Below are 17,746 nucleotides of genomic sequence, written 5' to 3' on the forward strand. Positions count from 1 at the left end.
GTGTATTTCAATAGCTTTAATATTTTTTGGTGAAAATATTTAGGTTCTCCAAGTTTCATTTCTGAGAATTTGATTGCAGTTACTTTGATATACATGAGTGGTAACAGATGATTTTTCTATTTTCAAATGGCAGTAGTGATTTTCATGTTCTTTTATTCCTACATTCACTAACTGTCATTTCTTTAAGACTCACATAAGTACATTGTAAGGAACTTTGAGGATTTTGTTCCAAACATAAACCTCAACCTCAAAGACAAATATGTAGTATAATTTGATGTAAAAATCTTGTTTATAGAAGTTCCATTAACTGGTGCTTTAAATGTTTTATCAAAAAAGGTTGATGAGGCAAGCACATCTCAGTGGAAAAAGAAAAAAATCATTGACATATTAAGACTTAAACACTGCAGACTCGTAATCCATCCAGGTTTAGGGCCTGTCATACAGTCCTAGGACTAAGCTTAATAGACTTGTTTCTTAATCTGAAGAATCTATTAGTCTATCAGTTAAACAAATAGGAAAAAACCCCACAAATTTTAGGAAGTCTTGCCATCTTTCTGTAAGCTTATCAAACCATCGTCCATATCATATGATTGAATTTCTAACCTCAAGTTGTGACGTCTTATAATAGGTCAGGGCAAACTCTTTGTCAAGTTTTCAGGAATCTAGTGTATGTACATAGCACATGATGGATAACAGTTACAGTAACAAACAGGCTAACACAAATGTTCAAACTGTAATGTCTTTGCTTGAGATTAAAACAGAAAGTCACTACTTAAACTTGTAATTAAATTACTCATAAATTCACTTTGAAATTTATCTGGATTGAATTACTGGGTGATTTTTTCCAAATAAATTCTGTTATAAACCTTTAATATTTGTTGCAGTGACCTAGAGGACAAAGTATTTGGCAATGAAAGAGTTCTTACACTTAAGCCCATTGTGATATCTAACATTATGCAACAGCTCCTGCTTTGTCATGCTACATGTAGAATTGAGAAGTGATTTTTATAGTATTGTGTAAGATTTTTTTCAGTACTGGAGCCAGAGAAAATACATGTATGTATGGGGATGTTTGAAGAGTTGGTTGTTTGCAACTGTATGATAGTATTGGCTGTAATACAAATATTAGATTTCTTTCATTCATCAGTGATGTAATAGGCAGGTCAGTTTGCCAAACATGATTTTAGAGGGTGCATGCTGTAGATTTTGAACTGTGTAGCATAGACATTTTTAATACTCGGTTGTAGAGTGAGGAGGATCATCAAACATGAAGAAAATGGGTGAGGCAAGAGACAAAAATGGTGTGCTGCCCTCTGAAATAGTGAAGCTATGGCAATGTGCCAGTTTATTTTGCTGGTCGATTACAGTTTAAATTTGGTGTTCTTTTATTTCAGTCTTATCTTGGGTAAATGATAAATATTAGCTAACATAGAGGACATTCTACGAAACATTTCTTTTCTGGAAATAGGACAATACCTATACTCAGAAGCTTAACTGGAATGTGTACACTAAATTTATAAAGACCTAATCAATGTAAAGTAGATGAGAACTTTAATTGAAATAATGAAAGTTTTCATCTTTGTTTGATTTTTACAGAATTGCTTTTTTACATTTTGTGAGTTAATATAGGCTACGTAATGTTAATGTATTTTGTCTTTTTGACTTCATAACTGAATTACTTAATTCATACAATTGTAGAATATCAAACGTGTATTTTTAAGCCAATTGGAAAATATAAACTGGGTTGGTCAGTAGTGTGGATTATTTAAAAGAAATGATTTCTACTCTATAGACTTTTATTTAAGAACCATTTTTCTTACAGTGTGAATGATACATCTGTGGTTTTAGACAAGTTATAGAAAAAAGTAGTCGCAAATTATTATTTTTTTGCTATTTCTTGGTGAACAGTATGGAAGTTAGACCTTGTATATATAATTTGCCAAACAGCCCTTGGATAGGTGATTTCTTCACATTTGTTTATAGCATGTCTATTTTTCCATTAAATGTTTACTTTGTAAAAATAAGCAACACATTCCAACGTGAGTTTATTGAAAATATTTTTATTGTGTGTTTTTGTAAAGTTAGTAGAGGTTAATTTTCAGAGTTAATACTGATCTTGTATTTGTGTAACATACTGTCACATGTTTTTTAGTACTGTATCTTCCTCATAGGTTTTTGATACCTTTCTGAAGCTGATGTCAATTTTTAATACACATTATTATAATAGTTATAATGAGTTGCTCATTCCTATTGTAGGATGACATGCAGGTGCGAGTTTTTAACTACAATACTTTGGAGAGAGTGCACATGTTTGAAGCACATTCTGATTACATACGAGCCATAACAGTCCATCCAACTCAGCCTTTCATATTAACATCCAGTGGTAAGTGTTTAAATTACAGCCTGTAACAGTTCATCCAATTCAGTTTTTTATGTTATGTTTTTGTGGTAAATATTTCATTTGTATTGTTCATCCAGCTCAGCTTTTCTTATAAGATTTTGTGGTAAGTTTTTATGTTGTCCTGAAAAAAACAAAAGGGAGGGCAAGCAGATTAGTTACAGCACTCTCATTTAGCCATGCACATGACAGTCTTATACATTTTCAGTATATGTTTGTGCCTTTGGTTTGTTTAAAGAGTTTGCATGGTGTGATGAGTCTGGAAAATTTATTTAGATATATGGTATGAAGTTAATTTTTACATTCTTTACAGAAGCATGTATGTTACAGACATCAAACTGATGCAGCTTACAATAGAAGAAATAGTCTCAAGGGCAACTGAAATATCATCCTTGTAAAGTGTAGTTTAACTCAAATTATCTATATTCACAAGCTAGAATATGAAATAAAAACCTCCTATCTTTTCTGTTTGCTGAGATATCTCTTACATTTACTGAAACAAACACAGTGGCCCCACCCACCCAACCTTTTTGAAAAGACTTGGATACATAAACCTACTTTGTTGAATGAAATGTGTATAACCAACAGAAAGTTCAAAACATCCACAAGTGGGATTCTCAATATTGAAATATTTGTGGAGTGCCAGATTACAAATGGTAAAATAAGGCTTTAGTGAGCTCGAAACTTCATATTTTTTTTAGATTCAAATATAGCTGAGTTACCAACCTTGATAAAGTGTAGCATGATTTTATTTATGGTATTAATATAATAACCCATGAATTTGTTGGTAATTTTATAAAGTATGATGTATGTGAAACCTAAAAAAAAATTTCTCACCCTTCAAGTGCAAAATTTGATAAAGCTTAGCATCTTTTGGCAAGCAGCAAAGGAGTACAAAGTTTGTGAATAGAATAGATAATTTTTGTCTATAATTCTTTATTTACTGTTCTGTGTTTTAGAAAACTAATTAAAATTTGATAAATCATTTGTAAATTGTAACAATGTGTATACATATGTAATATAACCAATATGTGACTGTTTTACAAAACACTAGTTTGCTACAACACAGTCCAAATAAGCCACTATGTAAAGACCAGTTTTATATTCTTGGATATGGTAACATGAGTACATGTGCACCATGTCATTGCAACTTTTATAATATGAGGCAGGCATGGCTGAAAGGTTAGTATGATATAAAATATGTAAGTGTATGTATGTTATGAAATTTAAGTTATATACACTAAATATTTGTTCCATGATATAATTTGTAGCCACTGCAGAATGACAAAAACATAATTTATATTTATTTTCTAATTTTTATGGTGGTTATGAAGTTTATAAAATCGACCCAATGTGTACAAAGATACAGTAGTAAAAATAACAAATAAAATAGTTTTTTTTTCTTAAAAAAATTGATAATTATCTGGAGGTTATAAAGATCTTGCAAGTGAAATTTGAAAATTTTCTGATGTGTGAAATTATTTTTAATCTTCAAATCCAAATTATTTTGTGTGTCGAATAGTTACCACTTTGAAAAGAAAATATTTAATGGGGAAATGTTCAATTAAAAAAATCTTAATACTTAATTTAAAAACCTGATCTTTTTGTGTACAAAAGCATTTGTAACGTATACCAATAAACGTTTACTTTTGTTTTATGGATACACATATATTATTAGAAATCATAGTATTATTATTCTTATGAATACTTTTATGGTTATGAGTTGAGTAGATCCCACCCAGCCTGTAATGGTAGGGTTAAATAAAAATTGGAAAAATGAAACTGCTTATCCTTTTTGGATGGCTCTGATTAAGCTTCAGAACTTTTTAATTTATCTGCAAATCTGTGAAGCTGTTGATTTTTTACATAAATATAATTAAATTATAAATCATTTTATAAATGTTGTACTACATTGATTCAATTGAAGTTTGTTCTTCCAGATGAATTGCTAATGAAATTGAGAAATTAATATTTTGTAGATGATATGCTTATCAAATTATGGAACTGGGAGAAACAGTGGGCATGTACCCAAGTGTTTGAAGGACACACTCACTATGTAATGGAGATAGTGATCAATCCAAAAGACAACAACACATTTGCCAGTGCATCATTAGATAGAACTGTGAAGGTCAGTTTGTTAACATATATTAGAATTGTGTAAAAGATATGAGGTGAACCATTATTTGGATAGCATATTGTAAGTAATGATCTGAACATTAAAGAGTGTAAAAAACAAGGTTTATATAGATACATTGGATGATGTAAATGATTGATATATCTCAACATCTTATCTACATATTTTTGTGCTGTATGATGTTGCGAGATCAACCTTGTATAATGCTATTTATTTTGTGTGTGCAATTGGTAATACTGATAATATAGTAAGTAACATAGTCCTTTCAGTAGTGTTGTTTTCTATGGTTTAAAAGTCCATAAGAATTAATAGGGATAGTGTTGGAACAGATGTGAGTCTTGTAATGTTTCAATACTAAGTTTTCCACAAGATGTGGACAAAAACTAGAGGCATAAAAAATATGAAGTGTGCTGTTTTGTGTGTTTTGGAGAATAATATAGCTTGAAAACCATAATACATATCAAACTGGCAGGCACCCAAACACAACTGGATCTTGGAAAGTATAAGACTTAAGCATCTAATATCTGATGAGTCAAGGAAACGGTTATACTGCAGTGTTTCTTGGCTATATTCCATTATTGTATATTAGAGATACACAATTAAACTATTTTTTAATCATAATAATTAATTAGATTTAGTATAAAAGGCATGAGAAGTAAAAATAACCTTAATGGTTTGTTTCTATGTGTAAAACATCTCAGTTGCTAGTTTGAGTCGGTGATACTGTATTATATCTTGGTTCTTTATTCTTTCATCACTTTTGGGACTTCTGCAAAAAGTTTTGGTGTACTATAGATATAGTTTTGTTTACTTAATAGAACTGTTGACAAAGAATTTTTAAGATGTGTAAAATATTCATTTTGTTTTTCACTGAGTATAAGTTTTTGTGATAATTTTGAGGTTTTCATAATATAGTGTCTTAAGACTATGCAGTTTTACATTTTCATTTAACAAATCAGTATAGATTTACCCATGTGTCCAAACTTTGCAAAAGTGTTTTATGAAATCAAAACTTATAAGTATGATAATGATGAATTTATAAATGAAATTGAGATCATCATTGTTGATTATGCTTGTAATTTTATGACTACAATCCCACAATGTGTTTCGATAAAAGTTTTATGCTTAAAATCACCTTCAAAGTGCAAGTCTGGATTATGTTGCAGTACAGGTGAAAAGAGATGTGAAATATAAATAGGTAGACAGAGTTTAATATCAGTTTCTGATTAAGAAAATTATTGTTCATCAATGAACCCTCTGATGTTACAGGTTTGGCAGTTGGGTTCAAGCACTCCTAATTTTACTTTAGAAGGGCATGAGAAAGGTGTAAATTGTGTTGATTATTATCATGGTGGAGACAAGCCTTACCTAATATCTGGTGCAGATGATCGTTTGGTAAAAATATGGGATTACCAAGTGAGTAGCTCTTGTTTGTGACAGAGAACAAAGAAATCTTAATACTGAATTGAAGCAAAATATTTTAAATATCCCATAATGTTTTCTGTAAAGTTTCAAAGGTCAGGGACAACAATATTACATAATTTCTTGTCATCAATGTTTAATACTTAGGAATATTACTAAGATATACATTTTTCAACTAGTCATTTGCCATAAAACTATTGGTGAATGAAACTTATGACTAGCAGTAGAAATTTTGAGTAATATTTAATGAGATGTGTATAGGCATTTAAATTTCTATTTTAGTTAAACTTATTACAAATAATAACACAGAATATGTAAAAGAGTTTATGTTCACAGCAGCAAGTAACTTGTTACTGACTTAGTTGATTAAGTTAAAACTATTTTCATGTTGATTATACTCCTATCAAAACTGTTAGATCTAAAATGCAAAATTATGGTATAAATTTGTGTTAATAAAATTAGATGTAACAGTTGCCATAATAGTAAATATAGTCTGATTCAACCATATATGCTGCACTTTTTTCAGCAATAGTACGTTAAAATATTCTTTTTAATGATGTAAAATAGAAGTTAAGTTTTTTTCTAACTGGCATTTTAAAGTGCCAAATATAATTGTTATAATTTTTTCTTTTCAACAGTGATTTGATTGCAACTAATAAATGATTTTGTATTTACCTTGGTGGGCAGAATAAGACTTGTGTCCAGACATTGGAAGGCCATGCACAGAACATCTCTGCTGTGTCTTTCCATCCTGAACTTCCCATTATCATGACAGGTTCTGAAGATGGTAAGCTTTGTATAGCTAATACTTGTCTGCCAGAGTTTCTTCCTCTGCCCATCTAAGCATTGGTTTGATTTTTTCTTGCTTGCTACAGTTTTATATCCCACTTAATTGCTCATGGCGTTATTTGTTTTGTGTTCCTTCTGTCTGGGAAATGTATATAAGCACCTCATTGAGAGTTTTTTTTTCTTAACAAAGCATCACTAATGTATTTCTTAGTGCTCTGATTGTTTGGAGATACTGTGAGCACTTTCCATCCAATGTAGTTGATTTTTATTTTAAAAAAATCAAATTAGTAAGCCAATTTATGGTATGAATTCCTGTATTATTTTTGGTACAGAGGCAAATCAGGTCACTCTTATCCCACCTCTGATATCTAACATTGAACAAGCATCAGGGTGGAGGGAATTCACTTCAACTGAGATTGTCAGTGACCTTATTCACAGTGAGATGGAAACAAGTATTCAGTTCCATGGCATTCTTCTGGGGGTCTCTGTGGTTGCAACTTATGGTGATCCATGATGTTATAGAGAGAATTTAAATTTGATTTTTCCTGTGCCTTCTTTTAGTCTTTTGCTTTTCAGTTCTCCTGTGAGACTCATGAGTTTACAAACTTGCAATGCAGGAATCTGTGGTTCGATTACTTACAGTGTATATAGCAGAGGACCCAGCTTTGCTCTTACAAAACAAATTTACCTGACTAAATGTTGTTCCTATCATCTGTAATTCAGTCTTTAAATGGGGAAAAAAAAAAGAGAGAGAGGCCAGTTTGGGATAAGCTGCCTTTGATTTATTTTCTTCAGTTGATTCATCAAGTGTATGATATTTTGGGTCTTTTAAGCCTGCTCTTTACTTGATGGCTGAGAGTTTCAGGAGTGAATATGTATTTTTCTCTCTAACCAAGGACATTGTGGTTCACACAGGGAGATTATATTTCAGTTACATGAAGTTGTCTTATTCAACAAGGTTGTTGGGACTCTGTGGTCTAGCCTACTGCCACTAGGTGAAGGCATATTCTGGCTCTCAAATGACACATCTGCTCCTCATATTTAGGTGATTTAAGGCACAGTTTGTTTTTGAACTTACAACTTTCAAATTCAGTGTTTTGTTTTCCTTGCACTAGACTTTGTTGAAAAACTCTCAGGATCACCAAATTCTATGCTGACTAGCTAAAACTGTTGTTAACAAGCACATTGGTTCTATAATCAGCTTTTTCATTGTTGTCATTCATATTTCATCATGACTTACAGGGAGTCATAGTTTTGCTCCAATTTGAAAGTCTCAACCTTTAACATAAGCCCCTCAGGAGATTGGTACCTCAGTTTACATTTTCAACCAATATTATTCATCCAATCTGTGATTTCCATCTCCCACAGCTCCTCATGAATTGGAATAGAGATATCAGTGTTTGGCAGATCTGGAAATAGTTAGTCATGGTAGTCCTTCCAAAGTTTTATTCCTGTTGATATTTGGGCCTCAGAAGACAGAAGGTTAGGGTCCAGTCATTGATCTTTCTCATCTATATTGATGTCTAGATTCTCCAAGATTCACAAATTACTCATTTCTTAATTTGAGTTGAACATTTTTACTGGGATTGTGGATGTCTAAGTTTGTAATAGTCAGCTCCTATCTGCACATTATAGTAATGGTGGCATCATACCACTGTTGGTGTTTTTTGTGTATGATGGTGTAACAGTGCAGTTAAGGGTTTTTACCTTTTGACTAGCATTAGCTGTATGTAGGGTCTGCAGAACTGTATTAGCTTTTTCTAATTAGCTTTATTCCATAGCATTGTGCACACATCATTCCATAAAGGTCTGTGCTGGCACCATCTCATCAGCTGTCAGAATATCACACCCTCATTCTACTTTCAGAAACAACCACATAGGCTTCATTCTTAGAGTTGACAATTATTTTTGCTCTACTTCAGCATGTCATCAGTCTAGATATTTTTTCATCACATCTCTCAGTTGGGCCCAGTTTATTTCCATCCAGCTCCAAATTAAGAAAAAGGAAACCCTTCTCTCACTGTATGGATCATCCTTTTTCTTCTGGAATGTGGACATCATTGGAATCCTTCATGCATTTAGGATGAGAGCAGAAAATATCCTTTTGATGGTCTTTTAGGAGTCAAGGGATCATAAACATTGATTTACTGGATTCCCCACATTTTTTTAGCATGGAGATTATGTAGTCACTCACTTGCATTGGAGTTTAATTTATAGGATTGCCATATATTTATCTGAATCTTTGCTTTGTCCTGCAATGGGTATTTCTCCATGGAAACAAGATGCATATTGATAATGATGTATTGAGAGGAGGTTGAACCCACTTCAGTCAGAAGGATCAACCATAACTTGTATTTGACGTGCCAGTTTGGCAAGAGGTTTTGCACCTTCCATATTCACCTTGCATAAGGTGGCTTTGTTGACTACAGTTCAAGCAATACATGTGAAAATATTCTTTGTGTCCTCAGTACTCTGAATTCCTCAAGCCATTTGGGGTTCTTTGTCTTATATGACCATTTCAGTTACCAAATTGACATATTAAGGTTACATTATATGCCCTTTCTCAACACCTGTTTGTGACCTAATTCTCATATGTTGCTGCTGATGTTAATTAACACACGGACATTGATGATTGAGGTGGTTTGTACTGTGTGTTCACAGACTGCTTAAACATTTTATCTTGTTAGATATAAAAGACTGTTTAGTGTAGGTAGTATTATTATTTTATTTATTTTATGTTTACTATCTGTTGATGTCAAGGTGAAGGAGATTTTTAGGTTTAAGTAATAGATATGTAAATAGCTGCAACCAGATGATTGGAAAAAGAGTAAAAGCAAAGTCACCTGAAAGAGAAGTTTGGTCAGAGAAAAGTTAGAAAGTGTAAAGTTAACTGTTTGGGAATGAATGACCTAGCATGTTAGTATGTTAGAGTGAGATTAACAGTTTGAAACAAATAAGGATAATAATTTGTCATGTCAAAGAGTGTTCTATGCTACTTAAACCTTCCAGTGTGAGCTGTCAAGAAAAGGCAGATAATGTTTCAAGGTATGAAGAGCAGGTAATTATTGGAATTACAAAAAGCAGATGATAATTGAAAGTTCAGGATACAACTGCAGTTACTCATGCAATAGCATAATTGAATGATAGATACTAGCTTGGTTTGTTAGTCAAATTTTAAAACTGTTGAATTGGCCTAAGTAGACTTTTGTCAAGAAGAGAATTGTATAGTGTTAGGATATAACTATGATCTCTATAATGTAGAGCATTTATGTACACGTTTAACTTCAGATTTAGTGTGTGTGTAAAAAAAATATATATATATATGTTTTAAAACAAATAGAGCATGTCATCTTCATTTATTGTCAAATTTATTGCTAACAAGTCACAAACATGGTGTAGAAGAATCTTTAGCCCAAAACACCGATATATTTACATTATAATATATGCTACTAATAAATAATTTACATATCTGTCATCAATTTTTCTTGCACACTGTCAAACAGGTAAGGAAATAAATCTTTTTGTCTTATCCATCTTTTCACTTTCACTACTTTGACCATTCAAATTTCAAGCATTGTCGTGTTCATTCAAGGTCTTCTGCAAATTATATCTAATCAGATTTGTGGGATTATAGTTCTAGGTGTGAACAGAGGTAGGTATGTTTTGGAAGTTAACATTTTCTTAAATGAGAGATGTACTTCCAGTAATACTTGTCTCCTTCCACACTCCCCCACCTTTCCTCCCCACTAAAAGCAAGTGTTAGAAAATGGGATTGAGTCAGTCTCTAAAAAGTGATAACATTATCTGAATGAGGTGCTTATAATACAGTACCAGGACAGAGGGCACATTGATATAGATGAAGAGTGTCACAAGGCAAATATTGCCAGGGGCAGTTAAGTGGATTATAAAAGACTGGAGCAAGTGAGAAAAAATCAGACCTATGTTTAGATGGGTAAAGGAAGAAACTCTGGCAGACAAATAAGAGCTGTAAATGTAAGAGAAGTAAGAATTATTGGAAATACGTGTTTGATATAAGTAAATGTTAACTTAAAGCTGTGTATAAGTCAATTTTAATCCTTGCTTTTTGGTAATACCAAAAATCCAGAACATTTTGTTGACATGACCTGTTTTTAAGTAACTAAATCTTAAGATTATATACATTTACTATGTTTGTTCTTTCAGCCCTGGGCCACTTTCTGGTTGACTTTAGTTACTGTTAGGTAATTCTGGATTAGTTAATTTGATTGTGGCTTTAAAAGGGTATTAACTTCTGAAATGTTTACAAACATCTACCCAACTTTTTCTTTTCGAGACAGGTCCCGACCTTTCCTTCCTTCCACTGCTACCTTTGCCTCCACCCAAAAGACCATTTAGTGAGACATTCCCCACCCAAAAAGTCAAGAATAATAACGATAATTAATTTATTAAAATAATAATAAAAAAAAAACCCACCACTTAATCCTAATAACAATCCACGAAGGGGACTAAGAGGAACTACAAAGTTCCTGAACACCCCAGTTGGAGAGAGAACTCTTCGGATTTCTCTCTCTCTAAACTGAACCCCTGCCACGTTAGTTTAGTTTAGTAGATGTTTACAATTTCACAATGCTAAGCCTAATTTCAGTTTTAAGAATTTAAACTCCAAACAATTGTGTATACTACAAGTATTTTCTTTCTTCAGTATTGTGCTGTTTCTTCATTTTTCAACCAAAATCTGTAAAAAGGAAGTTTTGAAAGTAATTTATTTCTGTTGTCAACTAAAAATTTGTAATTTGTGATTGTTATGAACTTAGATCAACAACTGTATACTCAACTTGCTAAAGAAAGATTTTGTGTGTATATTATAAATTATTACTTCAAAGTAAGAGTTGGTAACAATTCAAGGTGTTTCAGTTTCAAGGAAGAACTTCTGAACAGGGAAGATTACTGGAAAAAATATGTGTGTTACAACACAATCGGTGACTCAGTGGGAGTATGTTTCATAGATATAAGAAGCAGTATACATGGTAAAATACATAAACAGTTACATAGTACTTAGATTGAGAACTGTATACTGAACTTACTAAACAAAGATACTGTATACACACACATGCTGATTACTTCAAGGCATGAGTTCATAACAACTTGGTGTGTTTCACAATTATAATGGAACTTCTGAACCACATTTCAGCAGAAAAAGTAGGAATGCTTTCCCAAGAAGATTAAACTTACAAGGCTTGTGAAACTAAACAAGTGATACTGAAATCAAAGTTTTTATTGATTGATGAATAAATGCTAAAAAGGGAAGTAGGATTTTATAAGCATGTGCTCATATAACATCTTTGTACACCTATGCCACTTAATTCTTAACACCCCAATATGATTACTAATATTCAAAGAATTGTAGTGTTTATTGTATTGTAACCAAACCAATTAATAAAAGTTTTGGCGAGTTGAAAGTGCAGTATTGTTACAGTTGAAAAGTCTAGTTGTAAACACAGTAGGATACATGCGTAAACCAATAAATTACACATTCTGTTATTGGCATAAACATTTTTATTAATTCTTATTGCTCTGTGATTACTCCAACATTTCAAATAAAACATCTTAACATAAGCTGGCAAATTACACATCCTGTTGTCAACATAAATGTTTTCAATGATTCTAAGAACAGTGTGATTACTCTGAATTTTCCAAAAAAAAACATTTCAGCAAATATGAGATGTTCTGTTCTCAGAGCAGGGGTTGACTATGTTCTTGCATGTGTTCTGTTGCTTTCAGAAGTATCATATTAAGGTGTTGTTCATAAACAGTTTATTGAAACAAGCAGTAATTTATTGGCTCATTTTTAGTAGGTTTGTAATTTAGTCATTGACAGAAAATAAATGAAATGTTTAGCAGTTCATACTTGTAAAAGAAGTTCTTTGAAACTTCATGAATAATAGTGATAATAATGCAAAAAAGGCACTTATACTTGTTTTTTTTTGTTATAGCATCTTTTCATTATTCATTATTATTTCAAGTATATCATTAAAAACTAACAGAATATTGTTTTACTGTAAACAAATGTTTGAAATATATTTAGGAGGTTTTAAAGATTATACAAAAGAAATTTGAAATCGTTGGGATGAAGAGTAGTATTTTTAATTGTAACAAGAAAATGACTTCCATTTGGAATAGTAATGAAACAGACTCAATATATTCACCAACAAGTCTTTAGTAAAAAATATTTCACTGAAAAGTTATTTTCTGTGTACAAAAGGCTTGTAATTTTTAATAAAGGTATATCAAATTTCATGAAGATGCACTTACTAAATTAAAAATTATAGTATAAATACTTAATGTGTGTAAATGTGTATGTGAACTAGTGTATATTATACCAAGTCTGTTGCAAAAGGGTTACTTAGTAAACTTGATCACATAAGCTGCTGTTCTAATGTGATGTTTTATTAATATAAACATAACTATGCTCTGATACTCTCACTACCATTGCCAAGTATTAATAAAATATTTTAAGTGGGGAGAGGAGTGGAAGAAAAGAGGGTAAGCTGCCTCTGTAGAAGAGTGGCATGAGCATTTGACCTTTGGAGCAAGTGGTGTGAGATGGTGTTGGAACTTAATTTTTGAACAAGTCAGCAATACGTGAAGAAATTTCAGTTGAATAAAAATGTTTCTTTTTTAAACAAAAAATAGACTGAACTTATGTTATCTGCATTAAAAATGCAGGAAAGTTCAAAAATTTGTTATAAAGAATTGTTGGACAGAAACAGCTGTGGCATTATTGTTAAGAAAAATGTTTTGGTATTTTTGTTTGTGATTGATGCTGCTTAAAAGCTTAATCATTATTTGTTTGTACTCTGTTGATTGTAAATCTTTTACAAGTATATTCATATTTCAGTTTAACATGAAAACAAGTTTATATTTAGGTACTGTCCGTATTTGGCATGCAAACACCTATCGCTTGGAGAGCACACTGAACTATGGATTAGAACGAGTCTGGACCATTTCTTGTCTTCAAGGTTCCAACAATGTTGCCTTAGGCTATGATGAGGGTAGCATTATTATAAAGGTAAATACTGTGAGTTGGTAATAACAATGGTTATATAATTTCATGATATCTTTAATAAATAAATTGAATGTGAAATTTACTTTTGTCTTTGTATTTTCCTCAATTCTGTAAGAGAATCAATTTTAACACTTAGTTTTTTCAATTAATGACAAAAAGTCTATATGCAAGTACTAGCTACTTATATACATGAAAATTGTTTTAAAGGCTGAAATATTTATTGTCTTTTCTTAAAATTTAAACATAAGCAAGTGATTAGTGAACTTGACAGCAGTATATTGTAACTGTGTTTTAAGAATCATTTTGCAGCCAGATTTCTTTCTTGGTTTTTTCTTGATTAGTCAAAATTATAATATTTATTGATTTCTCAAAGTATTAAATTTAGGTTACATTAAATAAAGACAAGATTTTTTAAAATTATATTTTATGTAAATAAAAAACTTTAAATTTTTGTCATTCAAAAGCACTTTTGCAATAAGTATTGCACCTTAATTTTACTTTTAAGTATGTTCTAGCCAAGATTGGCATATTCAGAAATAGTATGAGTTATTCTGTTGATTCAAGATATGATTATCCACAAGTTTTAAAGAAAGTTTGGAAAGATATTTCAGATTTATGTTCTTTCATTAAACACTAACTCATCTGTGCTATTTGCTTCCAGGATCATCTTTATCTAGTTCTTAAAAATATGTTCTTAGAATTTTTTTTCTAAATTCTGTAATGTGTAGAGAATCTAAATAAATATGGGCTGAAATGGCAATTGTTTCAAATACCAGATTTTTTAGTAATAAAGTCAATTACAAAGTGATATAGCTAATTACGAAAGGGGTGATTGTCTCAAAAAATAAAAGTAGTAGATAACACTCAAGAATGTATATCAAGCAGCTGAATCTCCTCGCAAGATCCCAGTTTTTCTTCTATTTCTGGTACCCTCACATTTTCCTTTTTTTTTTTCTTTTGTCAAAATCCCTATTTTTTCCTATTTTTGAGAGAAGGAAAGAGTTTTTGCAGTACCTTGTAAGATCTGTTATTATGTAGTAGAAACTTTGAGTAACATCCTGGCTGATTCAGTTGTTCCAGGTGTTGTAATTAGGAGATTTCTGTAAGTTTTCTTGACATTGAGAGATCTTGGTATGTGTATTAAAAATGTAGAAACATAACTTGAATTTCCATGTGAATAAATCATTAATTACTAAATATTTATTAATTATCATTAATTTAAATCAAATGTTATGTGACTTTGTGATCTTAATATTTCAGTGTTGTATCCTCTTTTTCTTTAAAATTTGCTCTGCTTTTTCTTCAACCAGTCTTTAAAATTAGCCATATTATTTCTTGATTTACCATTTATAAATTTAAAGGAAGAGCGTGAAGTGAATTTGAAGTGACTGTTCCAAGACCAGTTTTTTTTTACTTCTGTATTGAAATTTCTTACAAGTACTAACAAGACCCATAACTCCAAAATATTACATGTATTGTGACTTGTAGTGTAATAATTTTTACACCTTTAGTATTTCTAGGCATGGGAAGGATCCAGAAAAATGATTTTTCTTGTTCATCTTAGGCTTAGTGGAGGGGAGAACTCAAGAGTTTGGGGGAGAAGAATATATTCCAAGTTCTCTCTTTTTTTTTTTTTTATGTAAAAGTACAAGCTGCTCCTTCATTTATTGTACTTTGCTATGAAGTTTAGATGCTTGTGTAGATTTCTAAAACAAAATATGTACTGTGTTGTATCACTTTCTAAACTATATCTGCAAAGTTTATTCATAGTTTTTTTAAAACTTTTGATGGGCTTGTGTATCTCAACCATAAGAAAGAAAAATATATGGTTATAAAAGTCTGCTACCACCTTAAGGCCATCTACTACTTGAGGCCATCATAAATAATATTTGTTAATTTTTGAAGTATTTTTGAGTGACAGAAGGACCAAAACTTGCAATTCTGTACCATTGTGAACCATTTTTGATGGCTTTTTTTTCCATATTTTTTGTAGTATGATTATGAATGTTTATTTGTTGTGAAGTTTAGGCTGTGTATGAGATTACCAGTGATGGTAAAACTTCAAACTTAAACTATTTTTCTGTGTTTTCTGACATTGTTTAATGTGTGCTTAAGGTTTCATACCTTTTAATAATTTAAGGCATATGTTTATTAATTGTGAATATCAAATGTATTCATAATGATTTCATTGCCAGATTCTTCTTACAACTGTGATTTAAAGCAAAAATAATTATTTTTGCTAAAGTGAACTTAGTATTCAGTTCTTTCTTTTAACTAATGTACTAGTTGTTTTGCTTATCAGCTGGGCCGTGAAGAGCCTGCAATGTCTATGGACTCTTCTGGGAAAATTATCTGGGCTAAACACTCTGAGATCCAACAAGCTAACCTGAAAGCAGTGATTGATACAGAAATCAAAGATGGTGAAAGGCTGCCACTTCAGGTGAAAGACATGGGAAGCTGTGACATTTATCCACAGACAATATCACATAACCCCAATGGCAGGTATGTAGCTCATCTGGCTGATTATGAGAGACTTTTCTATTATGTAGTTAGCTGCAACATTTAACCACAAACAGTATCAAACAATTCCAATGTATAATTATATTAATAACATTTGTTTAAATATGCAACTTTGAAAGAAATAGTCAAGTTTTAGTTATACTTACAGTTGTGATTTTAATAAGACTTTAAGTTTCCAGCTTCTATAGAAATAGTCAGAACATTTATTTAAATTTCTAGATTTTATAAGTCAAACATTTGTATAAATTTCTGAGTGTGATAATAATAGTCAGAAAACTGGTTTAAGTTCCAGCCACCACCACCCCAAAAAATAAAAAAAACAACACAATAACATTGCCTTTTGATCAGAGAAAGCTGCTTACTTAAATTTTTAGTTTAAATGATTCTGCAAGATAACTGTAATTATTTCTCTGTAAAATTTCAAGATCAGTGATACAGTTTTAAGTATATATTTTGTGTAGGAACACTATACATCTCTTAATATCTTTTTTTATCATGAAACTTTTGATAGTCACTTCACTGAGTTGTGAGATGAATTTGGTAGAATATCTAATTGCTTTACTGTCCATGTACTGTATTCTTTTTGTGTCCAACAAGACAAGTTCTACTGGGTTGGGATAGAGATTAATTAAATTAGTTTAACAGTGATAAAGAGAGATCTGAAAAGTGAGTTAACTACTAAAGGCAAAAGTCTTCTTTTGTTATACCCCTGTTCACTAACAGCAAATGAAAACAGGCAGTGTTCTATATTGCATGTTGAGGCTAACATCTGTTAATGTTTTTTACAGTGTATTACAGTCGATATTTTTCAAACAATGAGGAATTGTTACACATTAAATGATGTATAATATAGAAATTTGAATTATAATTAGTTTGATACCAAACTTAATGACATAAATTCACAAAAGAAAGTTCAAAATTTTGAATGCAAGTCAGAAAATGAGATGACATAGCTTTTAACCCATGACCTGTTTGGAAGTAGTCAACTGCTTTTGTACTTGTAGTTTGGCAAGGAAAAGTTTTTCTAATTTTTGTGGTTGTAAGTTATAAGTTTGACCTAGTGTTTTCCTATAGCAGCTTAGAGTACATGTAATTAAGACTTGTTTTTCTTACAGTTTTGAAGTTAGTATAAATATGCAATGTTAATTGGTAATCAATCTATATTTATACTTTAAATGCTTATTGGGTTTCACATAATGTTTAATAGATATTTCTTGTTGGGAAATTTTTAAGTAATATAATATATTATAAATCACACTAATAAATATTTTATTTAATACTCTATTACTTCTACAGTGGAATAAAAAAGAAATTCATAAATTTATAAGATATCAAAAATATATCAGTATCTTAATTTACAACAGAGTCTAGTTTTTGCACACCAGTGCATGCACAGAACATACACCATGTTACTTTGACAATAATTGTATAAATATAT

General features: G+C 31.1%; 1 protein-coding gene across 1 annotated transcript in view; it reads left to right on the plus strand.

Annotated features, from left to right (window-relative positions):
* beta'COP (coatomer subunit beta') overlaps positions 1-17,746 on the plus strand; it is a 64,707-nt gene that overhangs the window by 7,610 nt on the left and 39,351 nt on the right. The window contains exons 4-9 of the mRNA XM_076469426.1: positions 2,257-2,383; positions 4,378-4,526; positions 5,802-5,948; positions 6,642-6,741; positions 13,649-13,791; positions 16,091-16,290. Coding sequence (XP_076325541.1) covers positions 2,257-2,383; positions 4,378-4,526; positions 5,802-5,948; positions 6,642-6,741; positions 13,649-13,791; positions 16,091-16,290 — 866 coding nt within the window. The remainder of the gene's footprint in view (positions 1-2,256; positions 2,384-4,377; positions 4,527-5,801; positions 5,949-6,641; positions 6,742-13,648; positions 13,792-16,090; positions 16,291-17,746) is intronic.

This window comes from Tachypleus tridentatus, chromosome 12 (genome assembly GCF_004210375.1).
Source record: "Tachypleus tridentatus isolate NWPU-2018 chromosome 12, ASM421037v1, whole genome shotgun sequence".
In the NCBI taxonomy this organism is placed as follows: domain Eukaryota; kingdom Metazoa; phylum Arthropoda; class Merostomata; order Xiphosura; family Limulidae; genus Tachypleus; species Tachypleus tridentatus.